This window comes from Carcharodon carcharias, chromosome 9, assembly GCF_017639515.1.
Source record: "Carcharodon carcharias isolate sCarCar2 chromosome 9, sCarCar2.pri, whole genome shotgun sequence".
Lineage (NCBI taxonomy): Eukaryota > Metazoa > Chordata > Chondrichthyes > Lamniformes > Lamnidae > Carcharodon > Carcharodon carcharias.
Window position 1 is genome coordinate 151,933,962 of NC_054475.1, and position 15,834 is coordinate 151,949,795.

A 15,834-nucleotide genomic window follows, 5' to 3' on the forward strand; every position below is an offset into this window, starting at 1 on the left:
ATTATATCTTCCTGACAGTGCAAGAGAACTTAAACTAATGATATCACTTGCCTGCTAAAACTCAAACAAACCATCATTAAATAATTTTTACCACCCGTCTACCCACCAACGAAAACTTGGCATAATGTTTAAACTTACCTTGATGCCAGTGGAGGTGAATGACCAAAATCACACTAGAGTTTAGTCATTTCTCCTCAACATTTCACTACAGCTGAATCACAATGTGGCAACAAGACCCTGGAGTCAGCAAGAATATCAGTAAGAAGGGAGAAAGTCATGTTTAGGCCAGTGGCGATAAGCGCCAATGAGACATTGCAGAGCCAGCCAAATACTCAAAACATAGAAAGGAAAACGTATCAACATAGCCCCCCTTACCTTTTCTGTCCTTTAAATACTCCGGATCAAGCAGCAACATTCCATCTGCAAGAAATGAGTCAATCCAACTTTTAAAATAACAATGTGATTACAACCTATTCGCCAAAAAAAAAAAAGTGTTTCATGAATCCTGACTGCGATCAGGATTAGGACATCTGTAGACAATATTATGCTCAAAGTTTTAAAATAAATGTATCTCAGCATCAGTTAAGGCACAGCAGGGCTGCTATAATTCACATTGGCAGGGCCTAGGCTGGGAAGGGGACAAAGCCGCTGCTATGATGCCAGCTGCAAAATATACACATGCTGATGCCAGGGTGGTTATAGGAGCAGGTTTCGTTATAATGGCAATCTAATAGCTTGCACTACGATCACAGATTGAGAATGGTTAATTGGACAATGTCCTGAGGTTCCTCGGACCCAATTTCCAGTAAACACCTTGAGAAGGTTAGAGAATAGTAAGGAAGCAAAGGATAATTCTTATAGGCATTTTGGGAAATTAAGGATTTTAATTTCTGTATCACAGTGTGAGTAATAAACGGGTTGAAATCGAATGAGGGTAAGATTTTGGGAACTTGGTTATCTCAATGGTTCATTATCATACAATGTTGTACATTATCACCTGAGTCATTAGCCTTGCCCTAATTTGAATGTATTATAATATAAAGGTGGTTAATATTTGCTGCTCAGTCAACAATTGGGTAACATTGTACTCACATTAAGGATTGTACATGCACAGTGTAAGTCTGTCTTGAAATCTTTACATTTCTGTGTTTGTCTGGTTGATCAGTGCCAATGCTGGAGATTGGACAGTTCTTTACTGTTAGTACCAGGTATTAGCATTGAGGGCTTACATGTGAGTTATAATCTAACAAAGCTCCCTCAACCTCAGAATATCATCACTATGGAACCAATATAACTACTATTATTTTCCACGTTGTTACCTTTAAAACAATGAGATTGCGGATTTAGTGTCAATTTTTAATGGACTCGCACTTGCCAGAAACTGAGGTGACTTTGTTTCTTTTTTATTCATTTTATGGGATGTGGGCTCCACTGGCTGGGTGAGTTTTTTTTGCCCATCCCCAATTGCCCTTGAGGAGGTGGTGGTGAGCCGCCTTCTTGAACCACTGCAGTCCACATGGTGTAGGTACACCCACCAGTGCTGTTAGGAAGGGAGTTCCAGGATTTTGACTCAGCGACAATTCTAAACTCATTTGATGTATGATCCATTCATTCAATATAGAAGGTTTTTATTCCATCAGTTTAGATTTCTGAATTTGACTTGAAACATGCTCACCTTCCCACTGGAAACCTTTCCTTTCTTTTCTTGCCCTCCCCCGTCTGCCTTGAAGATGAAACCTAAACTGGATCTTTAGCAACCCTTTAGCATATGGCTAAAGTTAGCTTATACAGAAATAACTGGCAGCCATTTCAACTTTCATGGCTTCAAAGCCATGTTCAGTTCTTAGCCTATCCAATATCTGCACGTGAGTATCTCAGAGGAAGACAATGATTAGGATGTCTGGCCGACTTTCCCTCCCTTGTCCAGGTGTGAATAAATGCCACTTACAAAGTCTTTATTGTCATCCTGGCTATGATCAGAGATTGAAGTTGTACTAGTTTTTAATTAACAATCAGTGCAGGTCATGCACTTATTAACTGACCCACTGAGGGAGCTTGAACCTTTTGAATTCAAGACTGAATGGAAAGACGTTTGATCAAATTGAATTTTATAAGTGCTTTCTCAAATTCTCTTTGCTATTGCTTGTGGTGTTTCTGACATTATACAGGGGAATGGGATACACACATGCACATGGTATACCATCGCTTCTGATTGATATGTACCCACCAACTGGGTCCACAGTGTCGATATGATCTACAAAGTCTCGCTTTCCCAGATAGAGTGAGAGCTGTTGATAAAGGGAATAAGTGTTATTTGATACAAGACTGTAAATCACTCTGCACCACCACACTGGAGCAGGCATTATCCCAAAAGGCAAATTTACCCCCAGAACTTCCTAATGGGAGAGGAATAATAGAATTACAGGTAGCCAACAACACAAAGCTACAAATGGGAATGGTGAAATTAAAAAGACTAACAGCAATATCATGACAAAAGATGAAATGAAAACATCATCAGATTCTCAGACAAGGGGCCTGAAGTTACTAACCTTCTCATTGGGGCTTGTCTTTTTGAAGACTCTGAAAATTGAAAAGTAAAGTATTACACACCCAACACATACTTTCTGGCTATAATATTAAAGTGTCATTTGTGCCTATTACAATGAAAAGAGCAGTTGTTTCATGATCACATAAGCTGAAGGGTTCACTTGGCTAATAGGCTATCGATTCTATTTATGATGGTCCCTTAACCTTCTGTTAGGTCAAACCAAAATCTTTTTTCCAAAGAAAAAGAAGGTCAGATTACTAGATCTTTCTGTGTAAGTTAAAATTTGACAGCTAGAATTATGGACCTCTGGCATAGGGCGTGCTCGGTGGTGTGAACGGGCAATATGGTGAGAAGGCCAGAAATTGGTTTCACGACGTCGTGAAACCAATTCGCGATTGTCTGCTCAGCCCATCGATGGCGGGCTGCATTCACCGCCATTGGGTGTCGGAAACCTCATTGTAATGCATCTCCATGTCATTATAAGGCCAGCCCACTGGAATCATTCCCCCTCCACTTCCTCCCCCGCTGGGTCGTCCATGATTGCATGCCGGTGCAGAACACGTCTTGGTAAGTGTGACATGCAAAAGTTGGAAATTGCCCTCAGGGCCTTGCTCACATCATGGACAGCTAAGGAGCAGAAGACGCTGGAGCCCGATAACCTCAGCACATTGGTGGAAAGTACATGGCATGCTGGGCGGATTCTCATGAACATAGCTCTGCTGCGAAGCAGCCCACAGAAGTTGAAAAGTCACCGTTGAGGCTCTGCTCACAACAGTTGATGGTTGAGGGATTGGAGAGGAAGGTCCAGCTGTGTTTGGGAGAGGCAGATGTGCTGAGGGGAAGGAGAGGAAGGTCTAGGATCCACTAAGAGACGAAGAGGTGTTAGGATGGGGTGAGGTTGGGAGGGGGTATGAAGGGGTCAGGGTGGGGTGAGGTTGGGGGAGGAATGAAGGTATGGGGGAGAGGTTGGGGGGAGGATGGGGTAACAGAGGAGAAGATGGCAACTGGGGAGGTAGGTGTAAGGGAGGTAGAAGGTGTAAGGGGAGGAGTTTGGAGGGGGAAGGAGTGTGGAGAGGGGAGGCAGTCTGGGGGAGAAAGGAGTGTGGAGAGGGGAAGGAGTCGGGGGAAGGAAGGGGTGTAGAGATGGGAGGGCATTAGTCTGGAGGAAGCAGTGAGGGTGGAGGAAGAAGTAAGGCTGAAAGAGGAAGAAAGGATGTCTGAAAGAATGAGGAAGGGGGAAGACTAAGGCTGGAGGAAAAAGTAAGCCTGGAGGAAAGAGTCGGCGGGGGGAAGACTAAGTGTGGTGGAAGAAGTATGGGCGTCTGAAAGAGTCACGAAGGGGGAAGGACTAAGTGAGGGTGAAGCCCGGGTTGGGGGAAGGAGCAGACCGCCTGTGGATAAGGTTCCATGAAAAATGCGAAGGCAGCCTGGGCTCTTCACCTTTCCCCCGCCAACCTCAAGGTTGGACGGGCAGCTTTCTCTATAGCCTTAATTAGTTAATCAATGGCCTTAACAGGACTTTGACAATTTGGCCAAATGGAAAATCTTAATGACGTGCCAGTTTTCATTTCCAAATGTATTGACAATGCTAAAGTGGGACGCTGTCCCACGACGAGTGAGCTTTTATGCAAAATGATATTGCGCAGATTGGTAATAGGGGGGAGAATTTTTGACTCGGCGAGTGGGGGGTGGGGCCTGCTCACCGAGGGGTAAAATGAAGCGGAGCGACGTTGGGCGTGGGTCCTGACGTCACCACGTGTCATTTAGATTTTCAGTTCGGCCAAACTGTCAAAGTCCTGTTAAGGCCATTAATTAACTAATTAAGGCTATTGAGAAAGCTGCCCGTCCAACTTTAAGGTTGGCGGGGGGGGGGGGGGGGGGGGGCGGCAGGCGAGGAGCCCATTTTTCATGGAACCTCATCCAAGGGCGGAATGAGATTTCATGAAGGGTTTACAAATTAAATAAATTTTTTCATTAAAGTTCATTGACATGTCGCAGCTCATGTGACACTGTCACATGAGGGGACATGTCTTAAATTTTTTTTTCCTTTATTAACATTTAAAAAAATTAAAACTTATCTCCCTGAGGCAGCTCTGTGCCTCAGGGAGATTTCCGCACCCTTTCATGCGAGCGCAGGCCCCGACTCAGGGGACCCCTCCCCCGCCCACACAGGGAAGCGCACAGCGCTTCCAGGCGCACGTCACGCTGGGCGGGCCTTAATTGGCCCGCCTATGTAAAATGGCGGCGTGGACCCAATCGGGAGCGCCGATCGGGTCCACGCCCCCCCCACCGCGCCCACCCCCGCAAAACCCCCTTAACAGGGGGAAAATTCTCTCCAGGGTTCTAATTTATGCCATGCCCTGCACTGCACTTGGGCTGAGGTGCACAAAATTCTTTCATTTTACGATTTGTTTCCATTTATGCCACTTTAATAGATGACTGGACCATAAACAGTAACTGTTTGAAACATGTCCACACCATAAACTCACTTAAGTGGAAGGAGTTTGGCATTGCAATTAGTGACGCCACTAAACACAAAACAAATCTCTCTGAGCCTGTACCGTCAGAAAGCGATGAGTTTGAATCCGTATTCATTGAACTTATGAACTCAGCAACTTGTGCAGTTGAATTCAGTTTTAATGACACCATATATGGCCAGATAGATGGTGTTGCCATGGGATCCCCTCCAGGCCCAGCTCTCACAAACATCTATGTTGGGTTCCATGAGAAACGTGTCTTCGATGGAATGACACCTAACCTCCTACCCCTCACATATCTCTGATATGTGGATGATACATTTGCTATATTTAAATCCACAGCTGCATGTAACATTTTCCTTACATGTCTTAATGGGCTCCATCCTGTGCTCAAATTCACCTTTGAAATGGAGCAGTCAAATGAACTCCCCATCCTTGACGTACTAGTTGAGAAATCTGCCAGGGCATCTTCTACCACAGTCTACCACAAATCTACCTTCACTGGTCAATATATGCATTGGGATCCTTACAGTTCCACACGTTGTAAGATTGTCTTATTGGCAGCCTTGTAAACAAGTCCTGAGCTATTTGAAATAGGGTGCATCAAAGGCATCCTGCAGAATAATGGCTACCTTGATCAGATCATTTTGCGTTACATATCACACAAACTCATGAATGAGCCTAAGGCCATCACTTTTGGCCCAGAAAAGTGCCCAATCTACCTCAGATTACCCTGGAAGAGCAAGGTATCTCAAAAATTTGAGCAACAGCGAAGCTAGCCATATGACGCTGCTACAATGCCGTAGCAACACAAGTGGTATTTGCCAATAACAGGATGCTGCATTAAGCCAAAAAGACATTCTGCCTATCACACAAGTGAGTAATGTGGTATATGAATTTCAGTGCCAGTGTGATGCTAGGTATGTAGGCTATGTGTCCCAAAGACTGACAGATCGTATCAAACAGCATGTCCTAGCTGCTGTTCATAACAAACAGGGTTTTTTGGGGTGGGCGGTGTGTGAGGAGGGATGGATACTGCCACAGGCTCTGTAATCAGCGCCATTTTAACTCCTGGGCCTCTTCTGAGTCGTTCAGTTCAATCTCCTTACCAATATTGGCAGGAGTGACTTCATGTTTATCAGGTGGGAGCAGGAATTGGTGAGAGAGGGGTACACTGTTGGTTTGTTGTAGTCCTATCTTATTCTATGTTGATGTTAACATCTTAAAACATGATTTTGAAAAGGTAAATGTTCAGGACAGTTTTCAAATCAAGAGAATTCCTACTCACTGTCCTGGCTTTTGAGTCATGCTGATAAAAGTTGATGGATATGATGATCTGTAAAATAGAATAATATTCATAACACACAATTAATATGGGCAATAGTCCTAAAATATGTTATAAATAATAATATATAAACCAGCACATCTATACAACATTAACAATGAAGGTTTCGCTATACTTCTACATTCTCATTAACCCCAAATATTGCACATTAGTGAGGAGGTCCTGTGGCACAGTGGGTAGTATCCCTATCTCTGGCCCAAAAGCTTTGGGTTCAAATCCTGCTTCAGGACTTGATGGTACTATGGAAGATGCATTAATAACGTGGTCAAACAGGTTGGTTATCAGCCTGTAAATCCTTCTAATAAGCCTAGTAGCAGTGGGAAGAGTAGGAGAGTTTCTGGGTCAGCCAAACTGCAAAACACAACAGCAAATCACTGCAGGACTTTGCCAGTATCATCATGAGCCAATCCAATGGAAGCCCATGGTCACTAGTACCCTCATAGGGTAGAGTACCTGAAGAAGGAAGATTAATGTAAATATTGGCAATGTGACTCAGGTTCCCATCTGATAACCAAGTGCTTGAGAATCCTGATAGGAAGGCAATTCTAACAATTGACTTAAATTTGCACTGGGTGTGTTATGACTCCAGCCTGGTACAAAGCTGCTATCTAAATGGCTCCTTGCCTAGAACCCTTTTAAAACTTTCTAATGCTTTGCCATTTTTTCTTTTCTGTTTCAGCAGAGTTTTCCATGGAGGGTTCTGGATGTCATAGGAAATGGTGATTCAGATGACACTTTAATTCCAGACTTGCAATGGTAGACTGAATGCGTGATTTTGACAGTGGAGATGGCGAGAGGGTATTTTTCATGATATGTGTGGTACTGAGAATGAAGTCCAATTGACCACTGTTTGAGACATTTTGAGTACAGATCCATATCATCTGCAATGAATTAACTGCCATCGATATTATCAGGGAAAAATTCTGGACAATTGTTTCCAAGAGTCTTGCACATTTGTTGATCGATCCTTCAGCCATAGACTTTGTGATGAGGGTAGAAGTACAACAAAATCATGCTGTTTGCCCATCTGTTGGGAGCACATTTTTGGGGTATCTTGTAGAATGGATGTCTAAAAATTTACGTTTGCTGTTAGTGCAAAGAGTTGGATCAGGCTTTCTGTCTGTGCTGAATATATTCTGAAGGCATTGGGGTGGTATGTTACAGGTCACTCAGGGAAGCTGAGTTGCTGTGGCAACATGCACGTTGTAGTCTGGCAGGTACAGTTATTCCTTTGGAGCAGTCTCAATGATTGTAGTCTGGAGCTTGTGGATAGACATGGTCAAGGCATCAGCTTTCTTTCCATCACATGTCGGATCAGGAATCTCTCTTGCTCTTGCCATCTGCCATTGACGTTTGATAGAATGATTTGCAGGTTGATAATTAACCTGCTTGGCTATGTTATGAACACACATTCATTGGCTGCCAGGTCCTGGGGTGGGACTTGAACATGCAGCTTCTGGCTCAGAGGCAAAGGCACCACCCATTGTGTCACAAGACCGCCTTATAAAAGGATTGAGGGAAGGAAATGCTTTCCTTTGTGACTGCTGTTATTTCATCTTTTATATACGTTTGTAAAAGTTAAAATATCTACTGTTAATTTTGATGAGGTAATTTGGTATGCTCATTTAGGTATCAGCACATTTTTTAGGTCACATGTTAATCGGGAACAATGTGTGTCGAAAATACTTTGATGTGATTTTTTTTTTTTGGTTTGTTGCATTTATAGTTAGCACATTGTGTCTGGCAGGTACAGTTATTCCTGTGGAGCAGTCTCGATCGTTGTTGCTATTTGATATAGGAATGGGTTCTAAAACTATTGCTGGGCTACATGTTTTGTTGAATGAGTTGCACGTTGCCCCATGGAGCATGATTGTGCTGCTACACCTATTCATAGTGTTTCGGAGCTGCGTAATGAGGTTCCATTATGACTCAGTAGTGGGGCTTGCTGCATCTGACTTGGCTCAAATGGGTCACATGTGTTGCTTCACATTGAAACACGCAAGTGGTGTGTGACCTTCCTCCTTTTTCAATAATTTCTCGCATTCCTCTTTCTTAGTCATTTAATTGTGGAGGGTGTTGGCAGGTTGGGCGGGTGTGCGTGTAGTGGTTGCTCTATCTTTTGTGGTGGCTCAGTCAACTTTTAGAATTGGACTTGGTCTGTTCTGGAGGAATGCCACAGCAGAAGATGCTGGTCATTGTGTCTCTGGGGGCAGTTAAGTAGACTGACTGTGAAGTTATCTTTGGATTAGTGTTTCTGCTTAGCCATGAGTCTTCTGATTCTTATAAAATCAATGAATCATAGAAATTTGCAGCACAGACGGAGGCCATTTGGCCTTTCATGTCCTTGCCAACTGACAAGTAGACATTCAGCCAAGTCCCACTTTCCAGCTCCTGCTCCGTAGCCTTGTAGGTTACAGTACTTCAAATCTAAACCCAAATAGAGGGTTTCTGCTTCCACTACCCTTTCAGGCAGTGATCTCCAGATCCCCACCACCCTCTTGCTGAAAACATTTTCCCTTGAATCTCCTCTCAACCTCCCATCTCTTCGCCTAAATCTATGTCCTCTAGTTATGGATTCCTCAACCAAGCAGAATCGAGCCTTCCAGTCTGCTCAATTCTGACCCCCTGTAATTTTATACACTTCAATTAGGCCTCCTCTCAGCTTCCTCTATTCCACAGGAAAACCTAGCATATCCAATCTTTCCTCATTACTAAAATTTTCCGGTCCAGGCAACGTCCTTGTAAATCTTATTGTACTGTCTCTCTTGCAACTATGTCTTTCCTATGTGGTGGTTCAGCTGTGGCCTAACTAGTATTTTATACAGTTCCAGCATAAACTCCCAACTTTCCGATTCTATGTCTTGGTTAATAAAAAGGAAGTAAATCATATGCCTTCTTGACCACCTTGTCTATCTGTTCCTCCACCTTCAGGGATTGTGGACATGTACTCCAAGATCCCTTTGTTCCTCTACGCTTCTCAGTGTCCTACCATTCACTGTGCATTCCCATGTCTTGTTAGCCTTCCCCAAATGTATTACCTCGCACTTCCCTGGATTTAACTTCATTTTCCAATGTTCCTCCCACCTGACTAGTCCATTGATATCTTCCTGCAGTCCACAGTTTTTTCTTCATTATCAGCTACATACTGGTGCTTGTTTCAATGAGTCTTTGTGAGACCGAGCCTTGTTATATATAAAGTTGTACCCACTTTGTTGTTAGATGCAGCTATAATTAGATCTGAGGTTGGATTTTACAGGCCACCATGGGCAGGAAAGCAGGTGGGTGGACCTGTTTAATGGGGCACAGTGTCATCAGGGATGTGCCGGCTGCTGACACACCATGATTTTACGAGCAATGGGAAAACCATGAGTGGGCTGTTAAGATATGGCCCAGCTGAAGACCTTAAGAGGGCAATTAATAGCTTCCCACCACTTCTCAGACTGGACGTGCAGTCCTGCAGCTTTCTCCCTGTGAGATGGTGGCCACTGAAGAGCTGGGGACGGGGTTGGCGGTTTGCTGCCTTTCTGGGACCCCAGTACAAATCAGAGGTCCCTCCCCTCCAATAGTTATCCCTCGCTGTGCCTACCCTCCCCCCTGCCCTCTCCAACAGGCCCCCCACCCCATCAACCTCGCTGGGGCCTGCCAGCCCCGTTCTGTGAGATCCCACACTTGCCTCCGATTGGCTGGCAGTTCCATGAGATGGGACTTCCACCTGGAGAGGGGCGCGAGTCTCGCCTTATAATGAATAAAGGCCTGTTCACTGAAAAATTATAGCAGGGACAGCCAGCCGAGTGGAGGTGGGTTCACCCCTGATATTTACGCTGTGCTGTGGAGACCCCACCCTCAACGTGTAATCAAACCAGTTAATTCATCGATGAAATTGTTGAATCCCCTTTTGGGAATTTTTTTTTCACTTTTGACCTTCCTTGATTTTGTTTTCTGCATGATTGCATCTGATTCAGACAGTTTATTTTAATTTGTGCTTGGCAGTGGTGCTTGTTAACCTTCTTATTGGATGTTGCTGTTGACAGCATTACTTCAGCAATTTATTTGCGCTTATTTGGGAAGATTATGGTATGATTTAAGAATATCAAACTTTGCTTATATCAAAATCAGGACATATTCTGTGACTGAAATGGGGAATGAATTGTGTATGTATGTATCCCCTGCCCTCTGTCCAGTATTGGTGGGTAGAAAACTCATTGGCAGTTATTTCCATAGGCAGTGCTCTGAAAGATGTTTTCAATGCTAAGTGCGTCCTAATGGTTGCTATTTCATAGCGACTGTATATTAACCTCAATCTGGTCACTGACATATAAGTATAACAAATTGTTCAAATTCCTTTCTGAAAATTTTTTCAACCATCACTTCGAAAATTCAACTGTCAAAAGGGGGTTTAAACACTGTTTAAGGAGATTTTTCTCCATCTGATTTTTACTTATTTGTTCTTTCATGGGATATGAGTATTGCTGGGAAGGGCAGCATTTGTTGTCCATCCCTAATTGCCCTTGAACCAAGTGACTTGCCACACCATTTCACAGGGCAGCTAAGAGTCAACCATACTATGGTGGATCTGGAGTCGCATAAGGCCAGGCCAGGTAAAGATGGCCAATTTCCTTCCCTAAAGGGTGAATGGTGAACCAGATTATGACAATAGTTTCATGGTCACCATTACTGAGGCTAGCATTTAATTCCAGACTATTAATTGAATTCAAATTCCACCCATTGCCAGGGTGGGATTTGAACCCTTTGCCCCCAGGACAGGTCTCTGGATTACTTGTTCAGTAACAGTACCAGAACGCCACCATCTCCCTGATAGTCTGGTGGCCACTAGGTTGGGTGGGGGCAGTGGGAGGGTGGCAGGTGAAGACTCCACTACCTTCTCACCTCCACTAATGCAGTGGCAGGAAAGCCCATGGACAGCCTGCCTGCCCCCTCTGCCCATACTACAGTGACTACAATTCAAAGGTACTTGATTGGCTTTTTTTTATTCATGCATTGAGAGCTAGCCAGCATTTATTGCCCATTCCCCAGGGACATTTAAGAGTCAACATTACTGTGGTGTCTGGAATCACATGTAGGCCAAACCAGGTAAGGACAATCAACAGTGATTTCACAGTCATCATTAGACTTTTAGATCCAAATTTCACCATCGGTGGGATTTGAACTCAGGTACCCAGAGCATTATCCTGGGTCTCTGGAATACTAGCCTAGTGATAATACTACTATGTCACCACCTCCCTCTTTGCATAAGTATATCATTTTTTTTCTTTCAATCTATTTTACCTCTTTTGCCAATCAGGAAAAAGCTTTGAGCAGCAGGTTAGTACTTAAACAGCACTTAGTTAAAAATAAAGGCTAAAGATTTAAAACTTTTGGAATAGCACAATGCTGTCTAAATTTGATATCCAACAGTTTTAATGCAACCTGTTAATCTTTTTGAATAAGAAAAGAAATCTGTTCAAGGTCCATTTTTATCTGAGACCCCACAGTGAGATATAAACATTGAAATGTTTATTTTTAAGTGGCGAATGAAAAAAAAAACTTCAAGCTGATTACTAACAACACACAACAGCACTTAATATCAGAGCTAATGAAATGGCTTTGTCAAGAAATGCCGAATAAGCTGCATTGACTTACACAATGCAGGTTAGTGACAGGGCATAGGATAAGGGCCATAAGTAAGTTATAGAATTGTGAATCAAATTCACCAATATCTAAAAGCAAAATACTGCGGATTCTGGAAATCTGAAACAAAAATAGAAAATGCTGGAAAAACGCAGCAGGTCTAACAGCATCTGTGGAGAGAAAGACAGAGTTAGCGTTTCGAATCCGTATGACTCTTCTTCAGAGTTAAAGGTAAGTATAAATGTGATGAAATTTATACTGTTTAAGGGGGTTAGAGTTGGTGAAGCTGGATAGAAGGCCAGTGATAGGTGGAGGCAAAGGAGAGATCGACAAAGATGTCATGAGTAAAAGGACAAAGGGGTGTTAATGGTAGTGGTACTGGCTAAAGGAGGTGCTGATAGTGGCGTTAAGGTCAGAAAGCAGAATGTGGTAATAGCAGGACAAGGGTAAGCAGTCTGGAAAGAACAACATGAACAAGTGACAGATGGCCCTAGGTGGGGTGGGATGGGGGGGAGGGGGCGGTGGTGGGAAAAAAATTGAAAATAGGATAAAAGGTGGGGATAAAGCAATGAATAAAAATGAAAATAAATAAAAGTAAAAATAAGTGCATAAAAAATAAAAATGAATATTGAAAAAGGGGGATAAAAAGGATGGTGATGGAGGAGAGAGTTCATGTTCTGAAGTTGTCGAACTCAATGTTAGGTATGGAAGGCTGTAAAGTGCTTAATTGGAAGATGAGGGGCTGTTCCTCCAGTTGCGTTGGGCTTCACTGGATCATTGCAGCAGGCCAAGGAGGGACATGTAGGCATGAGGGCAGGATGGTGTGTCGAAATGGCTAGCAACAGGAAGGTCTGGGTCAAGCTTGTGGACAGACCGGTGTTCCATAAAGCAGTCCCCCAGTCAGTGTGTGGTCTCTCCAATGTAGAGGAGACTGCATTGGGAGCAACGAATGCAGTAGACCAAATTGAAGGAGGTGCCAGTGAAGCGCTGCTTCACCTGAAAGGAGTGTTTGGGCCCTTAGACGGTGAGGAGGGAGGAGGTAAAGGGGCAGGTGTTGCGCCTTCTGCAATTGCATGGGAAGATAGGAAGGGTAGGATATTCTCCCAGCGTCCTGGCCAACATTCATCCTTCAATCAACACTACCTAATCTGAGTATTAGTTATTAATGTTATTGTTGTTTTTCAGCCTTGCTCGTTGCAAATTGGTTGCTGCAATTGCCCACAAAAAAAATGGCGACTGCACATTCGAAGTAATTGTTTTGATTGTGAAAATTTTGGAGTGTTGTGAAGAGATGAAAGGTGCTATAAAAAGTTCTTCCTTTGCACATCAATAACGTTTTTTACAACTGACCTCTGATATCGTGTTCTAATCTCCTGAAAAAAAATGTTCTGAATCAAAAATCCCTGTTTCCTAATGATAATTAAGTAAGCACCTAGAATTTCTGCCCATTTCCATCTCTACTATTCAATATCGGCCATCTGCCCCCCCAGAGAAATTCCATTCTCCATCTGCCTGTCCCACCCGCTGCTCCACCATCACCATTGCCCTCAGTAGCACAGGAACATTTGCCTCCCATGGAGTAGTTGTTTATCTCTGTCCAAATTTATCATTATAGACTTCAGTCTGAGACCAAGCCTAATGTATAACCAGTTATGTTTAAAAGAATCAATTCCTGAGAACCTTTTCCACAGTTGCTTCTGCCACGAGGCAGCAGATCTAAACTCCATCGTGCCTGAGGGCTGTTAAATTTGAACACATGGTTTTAGTTTTGTGCTAAATGGCTTGCTTATCTCTTCCTTTCAACATTTAAAAAATCTGAATCTTGCCTCCTCTCCAACCATGCTTTTTTTTCTAAGTTCAGTTCAATGAACCTTTCATCATAATTTATGACCCAGAATCAATCTTTGTCGTTTTTCTCTAAATTATCTTCAATGCGTAAAGTTCTTTCCAAGTTGGGAGTTCAAAATTGCACATTAATGTTCTTATTAATGGCTGCATTAATGATCCATGTAAGGTTTGAATTATATATTTTAGCTTTCAGGTCAAATGTCTTTGAAGTTCATCCTGGTTTTTGACTTGCTTTACTTACAACAACTTCATCTAATATATACTGATAGCACATATTTAATTTTAGAATTGAGCAGTTGTTATGAGACTACAATAAAATAATAAGAATAAGGCATTTGAGTGAACACCTGTAACTTACGCTTTTTCTGTGGCACTGTTTTCATTTATTGATTCGAGCAACTGTGATTATTTCACAATTTCTTTCACGTCCTGAGGGTAGTGAAGATGACAGGTACAACTTTCCAGAAGAGAACTCTGCAGTGCTTTCTTGTTAAGTTAGCTCAGATAAAAACTTCCTGGATATCAATATAACATTACAGTTCATATGACAACCTTGACTGATTACATTTCACACTCCTTTGCTCTCTTAGTCCTATTAAGATCGGAGCTATCATATACCACAGTATTTTTTGATCATCTCCCTACATTTATCCCTCTAATCTTAAACCAATTTCATAATTGGATGTTATCCAAGTTTGGTACTTGTGAAGATAAAGCTTGTTTGATATATATAGCAAGCATTATAACAACAAGATGCAGCTTCAGATAACTGTAACAAGAATAAATCTCTCATATATTTGAACCCGCATGGTTGTTAGGACCACATAGAAGCAGTTGGCGATGTTGGAAAGAATTACAAACACTGAAGGTCTGATTTGAAAACTGCTGGAAATGTAAAGGAGATCAGCTCTCATTTAAGAGAAAGAATAGGTCAGGATAAAAATAATTTAGGAACCATTTTCAGGTGTAGTACTGACAGCATGCACAGAGTACAGTCCCCAATGAGGGTCCGAGGCTTAAATGACATTGGACCCCCAGGTCTTCCTTCAATAATTTGGGTGTACTGCTGAAAGAGAGATCAGCCCATTGTCCATTTGAATTTATATCAGCAATTTATGGGCACAATGAGACCTAATTTCTACCCTGTTAATCTTATGAGTGGGATCTATTATCAGGACCGAGATGGTTAGGTATGAGAAGCTCTTTTGTACGATTGACCAAAACAAAGGAGAAAATAACAGGCAGGAGATGAGTTCAAGTATAATTATTACCTCCATAGAAAGACAGATAATGGGTTTAATTACTGCTAAAGTGGTGGTTTATTTGTACGGAGAATAACATGCAGTTTCACTAAAAATCTATATATATATATATTTATATATATATCATTCATGCAGCTTTACCTTGTCTAGTATTTGACTTCAAGTGTAGATAATGCCTTGTCGATTTATTCTGACTGTAACAATCCCAATGTGTCGTGTGTCTACAACTGTCACACTTTGTCTCTTCTTTATATACTTGACCTCCCATTCAGAAGTACAGTTCGCCTCTACAGTGCTTTCATTCGAATCCTATTAATTTATTAACTGGCTAAAGTTTGTGTTATAAATAACTGCCTGTTTCAGAGCAATGGAGGAGTTCTGCAGAGGTGGAAGAGATGCAGAGATTATCCTGGCACTCAGCGAAATGACTGAGGACAATCTACGAGGATTAATCAAGCATATTACGTTATTGCATTGTTATGTCACACAGTGTGTGAAGTCTGGAAAGGTTTCAATGACAGTGCAGAATGAAAGATTAACATCAAGAACATGTTGCCCTTTGCTTGAACTAGACAAGGCCATATATTTAAAAGCGCATGTTAAAATTTTTACTGGTTGGATAAATCATTTAAAGATCTTGCATCTTTCATTTTGAACATGTGTTCCATTTATAGCCCTGGGAGGACTGCACTGTTTGATGTTTGTCTTTTGGTTGGAACATTAAAC

The 15,834-nt window shown here is 42.4% G+C and overlaps 1 protein-coding gene across 1 annotated transcript in view; it reads right to left on the reverse strand.

The window, feature by feature from the left end:
* The window catches only part of LOC121282099 (beta-arrestin-1-like), a 62,128-nt gene extending 46,838 nt beyond the window's left edge, over positions 1-15,290 (reverse strand). Inside the window, exons 1-5 of the mRNA XM_041195563.1 lie at positions 15,250-15,290; positions 6,314-6,361; positions 2,550-2,580; positions 2,228-2,288; positions 376-420 (exon numbers count right to left, since the gene is read on the reverse strand). Coding sequence (XP_041051497.1) covers positions 376-420; positions 2,228-2,288; positions 2,550-2,580; positions 6,314-6,333 — 157 coding nt within the window. The 5' untranslated portion in view covers positions 6,334-6,361; positions 15,250-15,290. The remainder of the gene's footprint in view (positions 1-375; positions 421-2,227; positions 2,289-2,549; positions 2,581-6,313; positions 6,362-15,249) is intronic.
* Positions 15,291-15,834: the final 544 nt, after the last annotated feature.